Below are 13,591 nucleotides of genomic sequence, written 5' to 3'. Positions count from 1 at the left end.
CACCTGCCTTCTGTCTCATATGGAAATTTCCAATCTGTCCCTTGCCTTTCCAGAGTGCACAGCACTTGCTTCTTGTCACAGAGCCAGAAGAACAAGCAGATGAATCTGAAACTTACATCGTATTCACACAGTTGGGGTCTTGAGGTCCCTAGCTCCTACACGCCCCCATCAAATTGTTTTATTGCTTCTAATATGCAGGATATCAGATTTCTGTTTCATTATTGCCCTTATGCCTTTGCAAGTGTTATTTTGTACATTCATTGTTCCCTGGCACAAAACACAAGTTCATGTCAGCTCGCTTGATATGCATGCAGATGTGAATTTCAACAAGAAAAAGACTGTCACTCAGATAACAGATACATTTCAACTTTTTGAACATATTAGCTTCAATGGGAGAATGTAATGAAGCTGTTTAGAAAGTTTCTATGACTTTTTTTTTTTTTTTAACAATAATGTTATTTGTTATCATCCCTTCCAAGTGAAGATGCAGTGGCTTTCTAAGTAAATAAAACAGCAAGCTCAGTAGAAAGACAAGGGCATTATGGAACATTGTGTCGTGACTGTAAAGACATGCCACTGTTTTGCTGACAGATAATTAGAGCTAGGCTGTGTTGCTGCTAGCTTTAGATTATTTATTTATTTATTTTTGACTGATTTCATGTATTCAGGAACTTGTAAACATGTGCTTAATAACTGCTGATTGAGAGAATCTTCTGACAGAAGTCAGATTACGCGTATGATTACTATTGGTGTTTGAAGAAAACTTCACAATTGAACAACTTGTTTCAAGCTTCAAAACTGAAGGAAGGACACATACAGTATTGTATTTATTTTTCGGTAAAGCAGTGGCTGTGCCTGTACATTCTCCTAATACACTGAAAAACTTAGCACAATAACTGTAAAATATCAGAAGTCTATTAACAATGGTAGTGATAATAGTAAAATGCCCTACAGTTCATACGAACGTAGGTCAGAATCTGCACTGCCCAACTTCAGAGTCGATTAAACAAAAAATATTGGCCATTCTGGGAGAAGAGAGGTGCTGAGAGGTGAGACATTGACACAGCATCCTGATCCTGCTGAAATTGGCAGCTCTTCTGTGAGTCATTTCAGGGTGACTTAGGATTTCATCAGTTAAGACCAGATGGACCAGAAACACAAAGATGGTCCTGAAATGCCAGTTGAATGCTGGGTCCCAGTTTAGAGGTAAATCTGTATTTCATCCATATTATTAATAATTATAATACTTAGCAACTTTCTTGGGTTATCATCAATTGTATTTTTAAGCAACCACTTTCAGAAAGAGAAGTTTTGAATGGAAGCTTTGGTTGGATTGGCTAAGGAAAATGCCAAAAATCAACTTGTGACAGACTGAAAGGAAAAGTGAATTCTTAAATCATGGGTTATTCATAGCCCATCTAAACTTAGAATATATTTGTTTGAGTGTCTCCGAGTATATTACAAGTTCATCTCAGCTTGACACAAGCTTTTTGAAAATGGATTTAATATTAAATAGATTCATGAATGCATAAACTTTAATAGATAAAACATGATCTTTCTGCTGAGGAGTTTCAACTGCAACTAAAAAGAAAACTGATATATTTCATCTTATGCTTTGCAAGTTACAAATAAATCCATCATGGTTAGCCTGAGATGTTTGAGTGAGACCAGTCAGTGTCAAATTTAAGTGGTCTATGAGCTGCGTAGAATAAAAATTGTGACTTAAAACCCTACTCTGTTGTAAAGGCCTTATCTAATTGAAATTTGAGAGAGTAGACAAAGTAGTCACATGTAACCAAATATTTAAAACATACAAACAAAAAAAAAACTAACTGAAACTGAAGTTTTAATGTCAGGGTAAAGTGCATTAAAATCTGATCAGCAGATGTTTCAGGCACAAAGAAGTGATCAACCCCACTTTTACTGTTAGTAAAAACTGAATGGAAAATGTTAATATTCATTTTGTAGAAGATTGCTTTATTCTGAAGGTTCAGTTGAGTGCAATTTTGAAGCAGAACAAGAGCTGAGGAGTATTCTGTAGAACATAATCATTTTCATTTCCCTAACACCACCAGGAGCCTTGACTCTGAAGATCTCCCTCTGACAGGTTGTCTCAGAGCTACAGGAACCTTGGGAGACCTCGCCTTGAGCACGGTAGTCAGGGCAGAACAACTGTCCCTGGTGGGATGTCCTGAACCCAGAAGTTTGGAAGAATAAACTTGGCAGGGAAAGAACCAGCAAAAAATGACAGATTTTCAAACCTGCTTTTGTTTTTGGAGTTTCTGCTTACTTTCCAGCATAAACACATGCAGATTGACTAGCAGGATTGTTTCTGCTTCAGTCAGGTGTTGATTTATTTTGTCTCATGATAAATTTAAATGATATTGCTTATGTTGTAAATGGCATAAACTTTCTGTAGTTTGGAACTTGGGAGTAAATGCTGCCTCGAGAACATTATGGTTACTGTTGTGTCAGTTTTTAACTTTTCTGTCTTCCTGGATGCATTTGTCTTCCAGCTGGTTTGATATGAGAGAGATGTTACAAACGATGCTCCAGCTCAAGCATCTGCTCAGGTCCTGTTGTCATGCCCCCCATCTCTTACTCGTTTTCTCTCCTTTTCCTTTCCATGTGCCATGTAGACACCTACTGTAGAGAATGCAAGCAAATATCAAAGGAACACGGCAAAATATGTTGTTGTCACCACAGAGAAAGAGCAACAAATCTAAATTTCAAGCAAAGCAAGAACCCTGATTTCTACTGCTAATAATACTGAAATTTTCCAGGAGCACATTAGCAGCCATGGCTTTCATTTCCTCTGATTTCTTATTGGCGCTCTGAGAGTTTCAAATAAGAGCTCCGTTCATATACTGCTGCTCTTGTTTTTTTTCCCTGGTCTCTCTAGATCAGAATTTCCAATCTTGCCTGTCACTGTAGCAAATAAGTAGTGACCCCAATTCTAATGGCCTCTGAATTAATAATGAAGGTTAGCGGTATGGGGTCTTTTGCTGCTTTTAAGGTTTGTAGCTGGTTAAATTGTTCTCCTTTGGCCATGGTACAGTATAAATTGTAATCATCCTGGGCAACTACTATTAGTGGTGGTCATTGTTAAGAGGCAAACATGCCTGCTGTACCAAGTAGTAACATGCCAGCACCAGTCATCTATTTAAACGTTATAACACTGCAAGTTACAAGCCCTGATCCTGTTTTTGTCTTTTTTTTTTTTTCCTAGGTTTTAAAACACTTTTAAGTATCCACTAGTTTTAAACTGTGAATCAAGATGGTTATTATACAAACAAAATTAGATTAACTTTGTTTTAAAACTATAACAGTGTCAATGCCAATACAGTTTCATTTTGAGAAAAAAAAAATATACAGGCATCCAGCCTCTCCTGTAGTTTTACTGGTCTTCATCCAATCAATGATGTCTTTTCTAGCTAATGAAAGAAGACCATTTTCATTTTTTTTCCTCTTTGCTTCCAGTACAAAGGGGAATCAAATATGACTTGCCACAAAAGCGTAGTGAATTCAAGAAGGGAAATAACAGGGCTGAGTGAAAAATGAATTAGGAAGTAAAATTTCAGGCCAGCATGGAGGCATCTCCTAGACTATTTTTCAGCAAAGGAAAGGACAGGGTGCATGGGAGAGGGATTTGAGGCCCTCTGTGAGCATAGCCAGGGACAGGCCATCATTTGCCATTCCAGTGACAGCACTCTTTCTCAAGAAAATTGTTTCCTCCCCATTCTGTATTTCTGTGTTTCTGTAAGTGTAATTTCTATAAGAGTTGTTGGCGCTGTTTTTTTTTTTTTTTTCCCCTCCATCTCACAGGCTTCCAGGCTAAGTATGCACTGGGAAGGCCTCAGAGGCAAGAGTACAGAAATCTGACATGAGTTGTCTGGTATTCAGTTTCGGCCTTCCTCTCTGTTGCTTCATCTCACCACACAATATTAAGGCAAAAACGATTTCATTTTCTCCTCAGTCGACTGAAACATATTCTCTTCTGTGATGCCAGCAGTGAAATGTATTTTCCAACTTTAATTAGCAAGTCAAACAATAACACAAATGCTTCTGCAGAATTTTACTAAAGGTTTTCTATCCTCAGTTGAATAACAAAGGTCTTAAAGAGCATGTGCTTCATTTTTTGTCATTTGCAGAGAGCATCCATTGCATTTTTTTTTTTTTTCCTGGTTTTCATAAGAAAGATGACTGATAGCTGATTTGTTCTCTATTTCAGGTCGTGGAGACTAATTTGGTTGCTTTTGACTGTCACTGGATCATTATAAATGAGGTAACTGTCAAGTGAACATTGCTGTGAACCATGAACCCTGTTTCCAGGCTTACTGACAAATGTTTATGCCGATCTTGCCTTTGCCAACAGGAAGCAACAACAAAGTTTAGGCATGCTGAGAGAGTGGACATTTAATAGAAATAGAATGACGAGGGCTTGGATTTTGCTGTTTTGTCTTGACTATTTTAAAGAGAAGTCCTTGAATGCATAAAGGAAAAACAATCTTAAAAAAAAAAAAAGGCAAAAAAAAAAAAACTTTCTTACTAGATATCTTGAGCTTTCACTTTTGTCTTGACTTGAACTGACTGTTTTAAAGGATCTCCTTAAGATCATTTTTCATGCAGAACAGATCTTTTCTACTGGAGTGTTTGTGTTTCATTCATATTTTGATTACTTATTAAAATAGAAAAATAAAAATACCATTTTTCCCTTTCCTATAAGACTTTCCCTAAAATTCAATCATGGTTGGTACCCAAAACCTCAGTGGGAGGCTTCTGGGTAGACTTCTTAATCAGGTCATATGTCAATGTTCCTGAAGGAAAAGAAAAGAAGTTAAACCAAAATCCTATTTTTAAACTGTGAAATAGGTTCTTCCATGAACACTTGTCAGCTAAACTATGACAAGTCAATGTGTAGTAGCTTTGCATATAAAACATTGAACAATGCGGTTGTTCATAGATTTGAAGGCATTCAGAAGGTTGTTTTTTTTATTTTATTTTATTTTCTGAAAAGCAATTTAGGTCCAGAATGGCTGAGTTCCCAGAGGAGGTAACTCACCCCTAATGTGTAGATCATGCATCTCCTTTATGTTCTCAGAATAAAAGCTTGCTTAGAGAAATTGCATGTGAATTCCAGATCTGCTCTCTGGATTTACTGTGCACTTCTGTTTTCCTATCTAGTTAACAGATTTTCATTAATACAGTGTGCTTAGTAGCAAGGTAACTTAATATGAGGCTTTTTTTTTCAAGGTTATAGTAAGATATAGTGTGTTACTATAGTAAGGACAGTGGATTTCAAGCCAATTTTCTGTGGAGAAAATTATGCTTCGTTAAGTTCTCGGTTCAGGAAAAATTATTTCTTTGCACCCTGTATTGCTCCTGACCAGTAATTTTGTTTGTTCTTCAGCACTGAATAGAGTGGGCCTTAGTGGTTGAGAACCCCACTCTAAACTACAGAAGGTCATGTGAACTGCACACAGATTTTCTTTTTCCTGTCAGATTAAACTACAATTCACTTGCAGTGAGAGGTCTCTTCAATTGGAATTGGAGTGTTGATCTGTACTCTTCTGAGTTACTAGTTTTAAAAAAGACATGAGCCAAACCTAGATCAGTAGAAGTCAACCATTAAACTCAGTATCAAAAAATTCCTAGACAGGTTCCTAGACAGAACCCAGAATAAAGTATTTGCTTTTTACATGCATCAGCTCTTCCACTCTCAAAACCAAAAATAAAACCAAGGATCCATTTCCAGCATGCGTGCTTTCTATATGTTTTGTATTCAGAAATTAGTGTCTCTATAGAAGAAATTTTGCTTTCTGGGAGTTATTTGCACATTGCAGCAGACAAAAGACCAGAGCAATCAAAGTGGTTACCACTCTAAACCGTCTTCTCTGCTCCAAAAGTCATCCTATCAGCTGTGACTCCCACGGCTAGAAAAGCTGAGTAATGTATGCAAAGACACATGCATCATCCCTTCTTTGTTTCTTAGTTTTGTAGGTAAAATGGGTGGGAGCTGAGATTAAGCTCATTCTCACAAGCTATGCTGCAAATGATAGTCATTAAAATCTTGTCTGTATCCCATTCAAAGCTGTCAGCTTTGACGAACGTGAACATGTTTAACGCCATGCAAAATAAACTCTTCAGCTATCTCAGATTCATCTGCTTCTGGACCTAAATCCATGTCCCCACTTGAGTAATTTACTATCAAGCTCCGTTTGTTAACTCTGTGATTTAGACTTGATAATCCTTGTGCATCCCTTCCAACTCAGGATATTCTGTGATATCAAAATGCTAACAATCTCAATATTTTGTGCATGCAAAGATCAGATTAGCCATAAGATTAGCTGATGATATGGAAGAAATCATGTTTTGATATGAAAGAAATCATGTTTTCCTTTGGGTAAAGGAAAACTGTGTTCAAATCACTACATTCAAATTACACAGAAATGTAAATATTTCCTGAATGATAAGTCTTGCATAATATTATTTATTTATTGTAATAATATTGTAATAACAACCAGCTCAGTACCAAAATCACAATCCCCACGCTTCACAAGTGCAAGATTTGGAAATGGAATAATTTGCAGGACCCTTAGTGTGTAGTAAATAAAATATACTTCACACTCAAAGCCAGTCCTTTTGATATGGTTGTCCATTAACTGTTGATGACCACAGTACTTCATATGACCATGAAGTGATCTGAGAGCTCTGCCCATTTTTCTGCAATTGGCTACACAAATCTTCTGTAGTGAATGTGGACATCCATGATTGTATGCGTGTATTAGCAAGATCACTGACAACAAAGGAACTATAGCATTGCTTCTCTTGCCACTTAATTCGAAAATTTAAGATTCTCTAATAGAGTGAAAATGCATTGTTTTGCAAAGTCTACACGTGACAACTTCCTTGTCATGAGATAAATGAACTGTCTTTCCCGCTCCATCACTGTGCCAAGGGGATACAGCATACTGAGTATGATAGCATGGAAGGAAATACCGCCTTCAGTTTTGAGATTGTGAATCTACTAAGGTTTTTGAGGTAACATCTGTTATTTTAATTGCTTGCTTTAAATGCTGTAATGCATAGAAATAGTTCCTTAATTTTTATTGTACCATTAGATGCTATTTTAGGTAATACAGAAAATTTGCTTGAAGACTATATCAAAACCAAAATGCATATGTGGGAGGAGGGGGGTTGTTCCTATAAAATGAAAGGATTCATAATTTGCTAAAGCATAATACATCTTATTAGTCCTTTGCAAATAATACAAATCTTTTCTGCCTGATCAGTGTATTCAGTTGAGGAAGCACTCTCCAAATAAATGTTCCTATTTCTTCAGGGCCTTAAAGCAGATGGTACAATTCTGTATTTAAAATTTGCAGGAGTCATAGATTTGAATGTAATCATAATCAGATATGCCTTAACAAAATGTGAGAATGGATTTCGTTCTCTCTCTCTGCCTATCTTTCTCTCTGCTTTCTTCTTTTTCTGTGCACAGTAGGAAATGTAACCTTAAAAAGCTCAGGGTAGTAAAATTACATTTCTTTATTACTCTTAAATCACAAACGCACAGTAAGCCTAGATTTTATTTAGTGGAACCGACGAAGGGACATTGCTATGATTGTCATCAATTTTTCCTTCCTCTGCTCTTTTTTTTTTTTTTTTTTAATGAAAGAAATGTCCCTTTTTTAATTTTAAATCCATTCCTGTCTCAAGCATTTTGCTTTGTTAAAGCATTCAGGGACATCATAATATGCCCAAGGCTGCCACCAGTACTCTATTACTATTGTTTACTCAAGGTGACTCTAAAACACTTTACACTGCCTACAGTAGCCATACAGGAGGTAAAAAAATATTAATGCTGCTACAAAAAAATTGGTCAGGCTTCATCTGCAATAATATGCATGACTATGACCAACTGTACTAAAATAAAACTAGAACAAGTGGACAGAAAAGTTGATTTGTGTGAGAAGAGACTGGAAAGGTTGGCTTGGTTACCCTATGAAAACAAAGACTGGAAGGGGATATGCTCTCTGTTTACATATCGTGAAGAAATGTATCCTTGTCAAGGAATACAGAGGACAAGGTTGCCACAAAAATAAAAGAGTTCAAAATTGACCATGAATAAAGTGAGGATGAAAGTTAGTAGTAGGTTTGTAATTACCAGAAGTGTCAGCATCTGGAAGAACCCCTTTGAGGAGAAGCATGTGTAAAAAATACACTATTTTAAAGAACAGTTTATTGGAAAAGATCCAGTGACGGGTTTGTCTGTTATAGCACAGGAGAGTAATGGAAAACCAATGAGGCTGCATTCAAAACCTGCCTTCAGATGCCCACGTGTTTTTCATAGAAGAGGGCTGGTCATCTATTGATGCATTCAACTAGTTCCATTATGTTTTGGCCCATTGAAATCCAGCGCTGAACTTCAGCAGAATCAGGTCCAAAAATCATAACTCAATTCCAGAAGCTCATGTAATTCTACATTTGAATGAGGATAATTGATTAATATTAGTGTTAGAGCCTTGCTTCAGCCCTTGGGTTTTTCAACAGTGACAGCAAGTCAAGTGTGAAATGCCACCTTGTTTGGTATACCCTCCTTCTCATGCTGATGACAGAGCTGCTGGGTCTTTTTTTTCAGACAGGTTAGAGCTGATGGACATGGGAACATTCTACACATGGGAATGGCTTTCCCTACTTGCTCTAAATGCTCTTACATTATTTTCTCTGTCAAAGTTAAAAATAGATATGATTCTTTTTCTGCCCCTTTTTTTCCATCTTATCTCCCTGCTCTTCATCCTCCCCAGAATCTAAGAAACTCAGTGGAGATGTAATGGGGCAAGTGCTCATGCAGGTCAAGATGTTTCTTAACTTGTCTGGGAGCTACATCTACTTGCACCTTTCCCTCAACTGCTCCTCTTTTGAAAGTGTTGAGGAATACAGGAAGGGCGTACCACAAGTACTGTCATGCTCACCACTGCCCCTGCCAGGCAAGAACAGTGACAGCTCAGAGACCTAAAGGGAGGAGCATGGGGGGTGGGTGGATGTGGAGTGGACACCTCATCCTGCTGTGGCCCCTGTTTGTCCTCTCTGCAGCCAGATTTCAGAGGAGGAAGAAATATTCCCCTCTCTGAGTGTGATTAAGGATGTGCTGAAAACGAGGCACTAGAAGTAACTTCTGGAAAATAAGGTTTGTCCAGTACATGATGAGCTCTGGAAGCATCTTGGATTAAAGTTAAGATGCATCCATAAGGAAAGATTCTTGTTTGGGGCCTATTACAGGAGCAGATAAATAATATGAATAAATTCTTTCCCTCCATGTCTCAGTAACTGTGCAGTTGCTCTATGGTGAATAGTAATTCTGTACCTAAATTGCTTATCTTAAAGAAACCAAGCTGAATGGCAATATACACTGGATGCCCAGTCTTATTTCCCACTGGAGTCTGTGCCTGATATGTTGAGATGATCCTCTTCAGTCCCCCTGTTTCCATTTCATCTGCAAAGACCTATTCATTTAAAATTGCAGTCCTTTCTTTATTTGCTTGCCTACTAGGGTGAAATGGACATCTATTTTTATCCATGTTCAGTCTGAGGAAGGACCACCTCCCCCTTATTCCAAGTTCAGACCAACAAAAGAAAGGTTTGGAACTATATCTTGTACTTTGGATCTTTCCAGAAAAAAAAAACATAAAACCTAACCTAAAATTATACAGGTGCCAACTCAGTTCAACTTGGCCAACTTTGTGATTTTTTTGACATTTGGTACTTGTATAACAGATCATCTGCCATCCTCATATCATTATACTCTATCCTCCTTTGAAGTGCAAATGAAAATTGTTTCCTCTCATACAATGGTTGCTTTATATAGTTTTCTTAAGTCAGATCCAAAAATCAAGAATGAGAGATGATATTGGAGAGTCATTATATAAAAGGCTCATCACTCTGCCAGTGCCAAGTATTAAGAAATGACAAAGAAATACATAGCAAATGACTGAAGTTGAGTTTGGGTTTGCATGGCATTGCTTTCCCGTTAACCTAAAATTTGAATTTGTGATATAATCAGTGGAACTCACAGCACTTAAAATGACAGTTATTATTCTATTGATGTTTATATCTTAGCACCACAAGAAAATCTCTGTGGTGTTTGTATTCTGTTATTAGCTCCCGGGTGGTCTATAAAAATATGAGGTAGCAAATTAATAATTAAAATACATAAAAAATGCTGATTACAGAAGAAAGAAAGACACTTTTGAGAGAGAAAAGATAAATGTTTGAGCAGCTGAAAGTTAAAATCTCTTTTAAAGTATTGTTTAGCAAGGTAGGATCACCATGCAGGTATAATTTTTTACATTATTAAAACCATTCGAATAGTCTTGCTATTACAGATTGGTCACAGTATGTAATGAAACCAGACACACTTCTTGTAAACGCTCCAAGAAAGGATATAGTTTAAAATGAAGATGAGATTCTTGAACTCTCCTTTCGGATTTTATTAAAAATATTTTTAAAATAACACAAGCTTTGCTAAAACAGCATATTTTTTTTAACATTACAGCTAGTGAAATGATAAAAACTAAATGAAAAGACAGCATCTTAAGCTGAGAGAAACCATTATCTATGGTACATTAAGGATTAATCGACCGGAAATGCAAGATATTACAGTGGACACAGCTGATGCCATGTGTTATGTTTGTTTGTGGAAAAATCTATATTTCATAAGGAACATTAATAACAGATGCATTCAAAACTATGGCAATCTGTGAAAAGAAATAAAATAGTTTTACTCTAGTTGAGAGAGTTGAAGTTAAAATTTACATCTCATGTGTTTTTCTTCTGAGATTTAAAGAAAATAAATGCCAATATGTCCAAACCAGATGTTCCTAAAGATTACATTCAAGGAACTTTAACTGAAGATCCAGGAAAATAAAAAATAAATAAATAACAACAACAAAAAACAGGATAGTTGTCTCAGTGTTTGAAGAGCTTTGTTTTCAAAAGCCTTGGCCACCTTTTCACAATAAAGAGTCTGTCATTTGCATTCAAATCTATTGCCTGGTTTCTCCAAAGAAATGGGCTTAGAGATCATGACACTAGAGGTAAGAATGACAATGGTGTTTAGTTACAGGCATAACAGTGCAAAAGTGCAAAATCCTATCAAGAGAAGACAGAAATACACAAATGAGAATCAAATATTCAATAGATTGTAGCTATATGCAAGGGTATTTTAAATGCAGGCTGTTAAAGGGAGCTCATCAAGCACTTTCCTTACAGGGCTGTGGGTAGGGGTGTCCCCCAGGGCTCAGTGCTGGGTCCAGTGCTACTTGACTTACTCATCAGTGACCTGGATGAAGGGGCGGAGTGCACCCTCAGCAAGATCGCAGACAATACAAAGCTTAGCAGAGTGACTGACACAACAGAGACCTGTGCGGCCATTCAGAGGGACCTGGACAGTCTGGAAAGTTGGGCAGAGAGGAATCTCATGAGGTTCAACAAGGGCAAGTGCAGGGTCCTGCACTTAGGGAGGAATAAGGCACCAGTATAGGTTGGGGGTTGACCTGCTGGAGAGCAGCTCTGAGGAGAGGGACTTGGGGTTGTGGTGGACATTAAGTTAACCATGAACCAGCAGTGTGGCTTAGAAGGCCAATGGGATCCTAGCCTGCATCAGGAGGAATATGGACAGCAGGCTGAGAGAGGTGAGCACCCACTGCTCAGCTCTGATGAGGCCTCACATGCAGGGCCAGGCTCCCCAGTATAGGAGGGATGCAGAACTTCTAGAGAGGGTCCAGTGTAGAACCACAATGATTAAGGGATTGAAGCATCCGTCCTGTGAGGAAAGACTAAGTGAGCTAGGTCTGTTTAGCCTAAAAAGAGGAGATTGAGAGGGGATCTTGTCAACCTCTACTAATACCTGAGGGGACAATATAATGAGGATGAGGCCAAACTCTTCTCAGTGGTTGCCAGTCTGAGGACAAGGTTATAAACTGAACAACAGGCAGTTTCATCACCATATGAGGAAGAACTTATTTAGGGTTTGGGTGACAGAGCGCTGCAACAGGCTGCTTAGAGAGGTTGTGGATTCTACCTCTCAGGAGAAACCCACCTGGATGCAATCCTATGTAACACCTTCTAGGTGCCTGCTTGAGCATGGAGGTTGGACTGGTCGATCTCTGGAGGTCCCTTCCAACCTCAACCATTCTGCGATTCTGTAAATTATCCCAAAGTTAAATGTCTGGGAAGTTTTGGGGCATCAGCCTCTGTTATTAAGACGGATTATGGACAAACAATTCAGTATGATGGAAAATAAATCCTATGTAAAAAAAGATGAACACTTTTATACATTATTTCTCCTTCTTTGCAGAAAAATAGACAGAGATTGCCTTGAAAACAGCGGGTGAAATTATTCGAGTCCTTAGAAACAGCCTGTGTATAGCAAATACCAATTTTTTATTTGCAGGTTGGAGTTCATTGTGGTTGCCCCCAAGCCCATGCTCCTCTCTATCCATACATTCCCTGAGGGTCACATCTTTCAGTGGTGTAATGTATTGTGTTGCAAAACTGCAGTAGTTCTTACTATGTAAAGAACTATTTTCTGATTTCATTAAGTTAAAGTTCCTGCCTTAAAGTTAACCTTTTAAGCTTGTTTCACATATTAGTGTATATATTTAGTAATTTTTTCCTTTGAAGTGTTTTTCCGTGGAGCTGAGAGTTCATCTGTAAGCCTTAATAGGTACCCTATGGAGTAAAAGGTTGGTTTTAAATTAGGTTTTGCTATAAACAAGCACATACACACCTGGAATGCTCTAATGCATTTTCTTTGCTCTTATGGTAAATGATGTTCACTAAGTTGCACATTCTTGATGTTCTGTTTCTAGGAAATGAATACTTAAGACCTGAATAATTATCTGTACTTTCACAGCTTCTAAGTAATGTTACACTTAGAAATACATCATGCTATGACTTCCTACCGATTTACACATTATTTGCCAAGAATGCTGTGCAACACTTTTAAGTAAAGGATCAGAGGTAAAAGGACGGGGAAAAAAACAACAACAAATGAAACAACTAAGCCGAGTTACACCTACAAAGATTCAGGCAGGTTAGGTATGGTGTATTTTAGACGTTTGCAATTCTTACAGGAGTGGTAGAACAGTTGTAGTAGGTATGTATATGTTCTTCTTGAGACTATGGCAGAGCTCAGCAATAGCCATGTAGCAATCACACATCTCTCGGTCCTCTTCGTTTATTTATTCATTTATTTATTTATCATTTATTGGTAAACTGGTAACATTTCTGTGTTTTAACTTTTATGCCTATTGTCTCCCTTGCCTTATATTTCAGGAAATAAATGATTTGGATGTGCAGGAGCTGGTGAGAAGGTCAATTGGAAGATTAACAATTATTCGACAGACATTTCCAGTCCCCCAAAACATAAGTCAGCGCTGTTTCCGTGGCAACCACAGAATATCTTCATCACTGTGTGATCCAAAGGACCCTTTCTCCCAAAGCATGGAGGTAGTTCATATACTGGTCTAGTCCCAACCCGGGAGCTGTCGTCTTAGAAAAGTTCAAGGTTTTTCCCTCAAGGCTTAGT

General features: G+C 37.7%; 1 protein-coding gene across 4 annotated transcripts in view; it reads left to right on the top strand.

The window, feature by feature from the left end:
* The window catches only part of GRID2 (glutamate ionotropic receptor delta type subunit 2), a 781,090-nt gene that overhangs the window by 549,477 nt on the left and 218,022 nt on the right, over positions 1–13,591 (top strand). For all 4 annotated transcript variants that reach the window (XR_011808873.1, XM_072037034.1, XM_072037035.1 and 1 more), the window contains 2 exons: positions 4,232–4,285; positions 13,339–13,512. Coding sequence is in view for 3 of the 4 variants with exons in the window: in XM_072037034.1 (XP_071893135.1) it covers positions 4,232–4,285; positions 13,339–13,512 (228 nt within the window). In the remaining variant the exon portion in view is untranslated. The remainder of the gene's footprint in view (positions 1–4,231; positions 4,286–13,338; positions 13,513–13,591) is intronic.

This window comes from Anas platyrhynchos, chromosome 4 (genome assembly GCF_047663525.1).
Source record: "Anas platyrhynchos isolate ZD024472 breed Pekin duck chromosome 4, IASCAAS_PekinDuck_T2T, whole genome shotgun sequence".
Taxonomy (NCBI): Eukaryota; Metazoa; Chordata; class Aves; order Anseriformes; family Anatidae; genus Anas; species Anas platyrhynchos.
Note: the sequence above shows the minus strand (reverse complement) of the source record. Positions and strands in the feature narration are given on the sequence as shown.